This window comes from Telopea speciosissima, chromosome 1 (assembly GCF_018873765.1).
Source record: "Telopea speciosissima isolate NSW1024214 ecotype Mountain lineage chromosome 1, Tspe_v1, whole genome shotgun sequence".
Lineage (NCBI taxonomy): Eukaryota > Viridiplantae > Streptophyta > Magnoliopsida > Proteales > Proteaceae > Telopea > Telopea speciosissima.
The window spans coordinates 36,327,628-36,334,638 of NC_057916.1; the positions used below are offsets into that span (position 1 = coordinate 36,327,628).

General features: G+C 42.4%; 2 protein-coding genes across 2 annotated transcripts; one reads left to right on the forward strand and one right to left on the reverse strand.

The window, feature by feature from the left end:
- Nucleotides 1-538: 538 nt before the first annotated feature.
- Nucleotides 539-4,595, forward strand: LOC122638233 (FRIGIDA-like protein 4a). Its single transcript, XM_043834363.1, has 3 exons — nt 539-1,526; nt 2,952-3,127; nt 3,717-4,595. Exons 1-3 carry the CDS (start codon nt 638-640, stop codon nt 4,224-4,226), a joined length of 1,575 nt encoding a protein of 524 aa, XP_043690298.1. The 5' UTR covers nt 539-637; the 3' UTR covers nt 4,227-4,595.
- Nucleotides 4,596-6,055: 1,460 nt separating this feature from the next.
- On the reverse strand, nt 6,056-6,796 carry LOC122652065 (ferredoxin C 1, chloroplastic). The gene has a single exon (XM_043845724.1). The coding sequence runs from the start codon at nt 6,682-6,684 to the stop codon at nt 6,226-6,228; it is 459 nt and encodes a 152-aa protein (XP_043701659.1). The 5' UTR covers nt 6,685-6,796; the 3' UTR covers nt 6,056-6,225.
- Between the last annotated feature and the right edge of the window lie 215 nt (nt 6,797-7,011).

The window sequence follows — 7,011 nt, forward strand, 5'->3', positions numbered from 1 at the left end:
TCTTTATCGCCCCCAGTACTGGGGGCCCTGCTGTGCGCATCATGCGGCGCATCAGCGGCCATGTGGGTACAATGGGGCCCACTGTACACATATGGCCGCTGCTGCGTCGCCCGATGCACACAGCAGCACCCCCAATACTGGGGCGGTAATTTTCTGTTGTGGACTCTTGTGTTTTTTTTTTTGTTTTTTGGTAGAAATTGTGGACTCTATTGACGTTGGAGATTTCCTCTTATATCCAAAAACAGAAGAAAAAAAAAAAAAAAAAAGTCTCTCGGCTGCTGGAGGATAAGCTATAACATCTTATATGTCCATCACCCTTTTCTCCTCACATGCAATTACGTTACTACCCTCCTGATATGATACCGTTTGGTCTCATCTCATTGGGCGCTCCCCATGACCCCACTCTCAGAAACTATTTTAAAGCCAACACCCACCTTCTTTTGAAACGAACCGTCCACATGTAGACTTTAGACTCTCCCACGTCAGCATGTTCGTACATTTCCCTCCATCAGACCCACTTTGCTTTTTATCACCCACTCCCCCACCCCTGACGGCTACTTTTTCAGAACATCACTTCCATTTCTAGGGTTTCGATCTTCCTCTCCTTTCCTCTTCTTTGCTCAATTGCGAAGAAACAATGGGATCCCTTGCCATTCCTGATCGCGGCGAAATGTTTCAAACAAGTTTCGAAGATTTTCAGAGGCAGACCTCCTTGATGACGAGCTGTACTCTGTTGTGGAAGGAGCTATCTGATCACTTCTCTTCGTTAGAGCAAGATCTCCAGAAGAAATCTGAAGCCTTGAAGAAGAAAATCCAAACGCTAGATCATAAAACCAAGGAAACCGTTGATGTTCTGGTGAAGCGAGAGGTTTCTATCGATGGAAATGTGGAACAAGCGCTGGTTAAAGTTGAAGAACGCAAGGAAGCTGCGCTGAAGGCGTTTCAGAAAAGTGGTGAAGAAGAATTTGATGATAGTGAAGAAGGTATGCTTTTGAAATTGCGATATTTTTGTACGAAGATGGATTCTGAAGGATTTTGGAAGTTTCTTACTGCAAAGAAGAAAGAATTGGACAAACTTCGTGCTCAGATTCCGTTGGCTTTGTCTGATTGTATTGATCCCGCGAAGTTCGTTATGGAGGCGATTTCCGAAGCTTTCCCAGTTAGCATGAGGGTTGAGAAGTGCGAACGGTCGAATGATTTGGCTTGGGCTTGTGTGTTGCTCCTGGAGTCGCTCATTCCTGTTGTGGCGGATCCCATTCTTGGGAGTTCGCGGCCTCTATTGACGCCGAGAGTGAAGGAGCGGGCAAAGGAGATTGCAGAGACTTGGAAGGAGAGTTTGGAACAGAGAGGGGGAATTGAAAATGTGAAGACTCCGGATGTACACATTTTTCTGCAGCACTTGGTGACGTTTGCAGTTTTCTGTAAAGAGGACGCCGATTTGTACCGGAAGCTCGTGATTGGTTCTGCCTGGCGCAAGCAGATGCCTAAGCTCGCAATTTCACTTGGACTGGGGGATAATATGGCTGGTATGTTTTCCTGCATGCTCTTGGGTGATTATATTTATCCGTGCCTTTTCTTTTGCTAGGATTGAATTATTAAATTTCTATCCAGAATATTGTTTTTCGGTGTTCTCGATGCTTTGGTTATGGTCAGGAATTTAATGCCGATTCATTTCGTGTGAAATATCTTCTTTTTCTTTCACCTTCTTTAAAGTTGGATTGAGGCTGATGGGTTGAGTATTTTGACAATTAGTGTATGAGCTGTATTTACTTCCGAGTAACAAAATGGAGATTTTCAGTACGAAAGTAAAAAGGTAGAGTTGCATTCACTTTGGAGTATTTTTCCTCAATAGCCTATCGCCCTATCCAAGATAGATTTAAGCAGCTGTTAAGGGCCCCCCCCCCGGGGGAATTAAGTATCTAACTGCTAGTCTGCTGCATTTCATGCGGCATTGAAGAAGAAAAACTGCACCCAGTGATCCAGATGCTGTTTTGCTGTTGAATTCTCAGCTGCTTATTAAGTTATTAGGGCTGGTAAGTATTGGGCAAATTCAGGTTTGGGTTGGACAATCCACTCTCTATTACTATTTGGTCAACCCAGACCCTTTCCAAACCCAGATTTTGGACAAGGGGAGAGTCCATGTCTGACCTGGATTCACTTTGGGTTTTCTGTGTCTGACCAGTTTTGACTGAATTTCTAAATAATTGCTTAAAGAAGAAGAGGAAAGAAGAAAAACTGCAAAGAGGACATACACACTGCACTTGTACATTCTCTAACAGCAAATTCAGCAAAGAAAATAATAGGAAGAATGAGAGAAGTCAAGAAGGTTAATGAAAATATAGGTAACGAAGAAACAAATCCCCAAAATGATGATAGATTAATCTTTTGTATGGTTTTTGCTTTTTTAATCCAAGAATCAGCAAAAACATTGAGTTCTGGTCTTTGTCATTACCCTGAGAGCTTTATGAAGGCAGTTTTCAAGAAAAAGAAAATTTTTTGATGGGAAACCTATTAAGGTTTTGCTAAAGAAAACAAGAGAGAAGACCACAGATTGGCTGTTTCATTGCTCGGTTCAGAACCTCACTTTTCCTCCAACACACATTGCATATTGCAACCCTCTGCTTGATTCCCTTATTATTAAATGGAATGACATGGCTTACATAAACTAATTATTTGAAATATGTCTACAATGTGTGCACGTTTACATCTGTCTGTGTGTGTCTGCTCAAGTTGTTTTTGATGAAGATGTCAGTACCATAACAGTGTCGATTTATTGTGTGTTTACTTTGGCACGAGCAATCTGTTTGGGGTTTTCCAAGTTTTGGGCATATGCGTACCATCATTGTCGATAGGAAGGTGATGGAATAGTCAATGCTCTCTCTTCCTCCACCCACTTCTTTTTCTTCCTTTCTCTCTATGGGATCACATATGCATGCTTTTGTTACTTGCAGAGATGATTGAAGAATTAATCAGCAAGGGACAGCAAGTTGATGCGGTGCACTTTACTTATGAGGTGGGCCTTACGGACAAGTTTCCTCCTGTTCCCCTGCTGAAAGCTTATCTGAAAGATTCAAGAAAGGCTGCAAATTCTATTCTGGGGGATCGTAACAATTCTGGCCGGGCAGCTGTATGTATATATATCCATATTTGATGTTTCCAATTCTTTCCTTTCTATCACATGTGTGTGTTAAAACTGAAAGTCCAGGCAAACTACATATATCAGGGGGAGAAAAGGATTGTGCCTTTTCTTTCACGAGTAATGCCCTCAGAAGTTCTCTTTCCTGTCAGAGCCAGGTTTAAATCTTGGCTACTTCTGATTCAATGAAAGTAGGAAATATTATCATCTTTGATTTGTTTAAATTGTTTTGATTGTGTTGACATGGTATGGAGTATCGTTTTTTTTTCTTTCTTAACCTCACTTTGTTAAGAACTGCATCGATATGGTTAGTAACCAATGCTGCTTGAGCATTCGCTCTCTTCATCCAAGTAGTGGGAAATGCTCTTGTAATCTAACAATTTTGCTGTTGTTTCTTGGTATTATCATCACATGAAATTGTATTTTTTCTACAGGGAAGTTATTATCATTTGAAATTTTCTGTTTTACAATTAGAAAGAGACACAAGTTCCCGCTGGAGATTAGGAAGTTTTGTTTTATCTTTATACTTTTGAGCCAAATCAGAGTTAGTAAGCGGTTATATTTTATTTAATTGGAACAGGTAGCTGGACGCAAGGAACAGTCAGCGCTTCGGGCTGTCATCAAATGCATCGAGGAGTACAAGCTTGAGGCTGAGTACCCTCCAGAAGGCCTCCGGAAGCGTCTCGACCAGCTAGAAAAGGCTAAGACTGAAAAGAAAAAGCCGGCTGCAATCCCTGCGAACAAGAGAACCCGTGCTAGCAATGGAGGACCTATGCCTCCTGCCAAGGCGGGCCGTCTGACAAATGCTTATGTATCCTCTTTCCCTGCAGCCCCTACATTCATCAGGTCTCCCTCCCATGCCCAATACCCAGCTGTGGTCTCACCTTACTCGTATGATCGGCCATCACCACCTATCTTATATGGTAGCAGGAGCCCATCAGCTGTTAGGGAACCTTATGCTTACTCACCAGAAGAAACGGCCCCTCCTACAATTGGTGGGCCTTATCCAGGTGCTCCCATGAATTATCCTGCATATGGAGGTTATGGTAATGGTTTGGCTCCAGGATATCAGCAGGCATACTACCGATAAGGATAAGGACTTGACGACGTCAAGCGCGTGCAAGAAACCGGAAGATAGCAACACTGATGATGACCTCAATCTCATTTGCTTTCAATGATCAGTCTGTAACTGCTAAGAGGCTAACCACTTATTGTAGCCTTCCCTGTGTTATTTGACAATATTCTGCTTCTTGTTGTAGGTGATGTTGTGATTCTAGTCTTGGTTAAACTGGTTTCAGTAGGCAGAGTTGTATTCCTGGCCTTCGTTAAACTGATAGTAGGTGATTGTGAAAGTGACCTGGATGACTGTTAAGTTAACTCAGTTGACTCAGGAACCAACCACATGTCAGTGAATTTCACTTGTAAACAAGATATAGAATGACTGCCTAATTATGTTGAATCTTCTCTGTTCCACTTGTCATTTTTTATTTCTGTTTTATTATTTTTGTAATATTATTTGGTGATTAAACCTCAACTGCAAGTGAACAGTGCCCATTTTATTTCTGCACATCAGTAAAAACAATCACTTAACCTAGAAGCAAAACTTGCTCACCCATGAATCCATGATCACCCTTTATTCCTATTCCTCTTCATGAAATGGAATGAAACAGCAGAAAGATGCAAACTGTAGATGCCCTCCAGAATCTTAGAAACCCGAAGACCCAAAAACAGATCTTTCTTCATCTGTAGTTCCTTCAGCTTCATGCTGTATAATTTCTGTTATCGGCTTTGTTTACAATTACTGATAAGGAGAATGGGGCGAAGCATAAGAAGAGGGATTATGACAGGGGAGCTAACTCTGATGCTCTCGCCAATCATTTCCAGCGCAGTTAATCTTTCCCGTTGCTTTCCCATGGTCTAACTCATCTGGAAAATCTTGAAATTGAGCTTGTTGATCCTGATACTAGGCGGGTGTCCTCTGATTCAGCTCAAACATGGAGTGAAACAGATAGACCGACAGAAAAAATTCCTTCTTCGCGGCAATCTCTTTTATAAGCTTGATAGGGAATCCCGAGAGTTTAAAGAGTACAATTTAAGCTTCTGCCGGAATAAGACTTCTAGGGACACCACCAGGACCGAAGAGGAAGAAAGACAGTCAAAACAAAGAGAAATCAAACTGTAAATCAGCTCTGAAAATGGAAAACTTCCAAATCTTTTGAAGAACAAACCAAATACATTTCCTCTATTGGAAAAATGGTTCTTCTGCCTCTTCGGCAGGTAAGACGCTGAGGACTCCTACCTTTAATCAACTAATAGGTTCTTACCATGAGCCATTTTGGTTGGACATTTACATATCAAAAGGCTCTGTTCATGCCTGCATTGTTCACTGCGTGACTTGTAAGGTTGGGTTGCTGTGGCTCATTCAATTTCTAGTGACATGAAATTTGACTTGACCTCGACCAAGAATGCTACTGCTTGTGCTGCTGTGTGGGTCAAATTCTGGCTCAGAGTGCACTAGCTGATGACATCCATGATGTGATTTAAACGCCAAGGAAAGAGGAGAAATTATAAGGGAAGCTTCATTTAGTGCTTCAGTCTGTTATTGATAATGGAATCAATGTGAAGATGGAAGATCAAGCAAAAAGGAGGAAAGAAAGTAGGGAACCAATTTGCGGGGTAGTTGGAATCTAAAAACAACGACTAGAAGATGCTGTGTTTTTTTCTTCAGACATAATTCCTGTCCTGCAACTAATTTCTTTCCGTTGGGATGAACTGCAATGCACTTTGGAGAACAACTCTCAGTGATGGAGCAGAAGCGCACGACCTGCACGCACTGGTGTGACCATTTGAATTGGAGAATTATGCAGACGGTAATTTTAATCAATTAGAATGAGCCTCAGATTGACTGAATGGTTAACCACACAAAAATCATGCCAACTTGAGACTCAGACAATATCATTTACATTGATGAGAAATAAAAACTGTAGAATTAGACCTACGAGATCTCATTCCATCTCACAAACAAAAAAGAACTGAAGCAGGAATTCCATTGAAATAAGCAACTCCAGAGACCGGCCTGAAGCAGAAATCTAGTCATTGGCCGTCGCCAATTGAAGCGAGAGCAGTTCATCCTCGGGAATGGTCCGAATGTGACAATCAGAACGAGGGTAGGAGGCGCAGAGCAGTGCATAGCCACCTTCGACGACATCGTCGCTAAGCATGCCCTCGCTCTGATCGACAGAGCCACTAAGAAGCTTGGCAGGGCAGGTCATGCAGACCCCAAGCTTGCAGTCATGAGGGACGGACAAGCCAGAGTCAAGTGCCTTGGAGAGGATGGTTTCATTGGGATCTACCTCAAGCGCTGTTGTGCTGCCTTCGTGCTCTATCACCACTTTGTATGACCGAATTATGCTGGAAGGCCGACGGCTTTTCCCGATCATGTCGATACCTGCTGGTTTTATTTTGAAGAACAAAGTTGAGTGTCTATTCAACTGTGGATGTTTCAGTGCCATTGGAGGCCATGAGAAATGAAGGGTAGCCGTTTGCATTCTGATTTCTGAGCTGCTGATCGGGGACGGAGGGACTGTGTTTCTTCCTTTCAGATCGAGTTCCAGCCAGAGCGTGTGTGGTCCAGAGCGTTTGAGTTCTTGGGGAGGATAAGGTTGCCCCATGTAGGCGATTTTAAGGTATCGGTATCCCCAATAAACGGTTTATTCGGTTAAATAGTCTGATTCGGTTTAAACCGTTTAATCTAACCATTTATTGGTTTCACGGTTTCAGTTTAAACGGTTTGATTCGGTTGAATTTTGACACTCTTATGTGGACGGTTGCATCCTCTTCAAACTCCATCAGGGTTGCATGAAGGTGAACATCGA

Coding starts and splice junctions, on each gene's coding strand:
- LOC122638233 (XM_043834363.1), top strand. CDS start 638: ATGGGATCCCTTGCCATTCCTGATCGCGGCGAAATGTTTCAAACAAGT. Junction 1,527..2,951: donor ACTGGGGGATAATATGGCTG/GTATGTTTTCCT, acceptor TGTTACTTGCAG/AGATGATTGAAGAATTAATC. Junction 3,128..3,716: donor ACAATTCTGGCCGGGCAGCT/GTATGTATATAT, acceptor TAATTGGAACAG/GTAGCTGGACGCAAGGAACA.
- LOC122652065 (XM_043845724.1), bottom strand. CDS start 6,684: ATGCAAACGGCTACCCTTCATTTCTCATGGCCTCCAATGGCACTGAAA.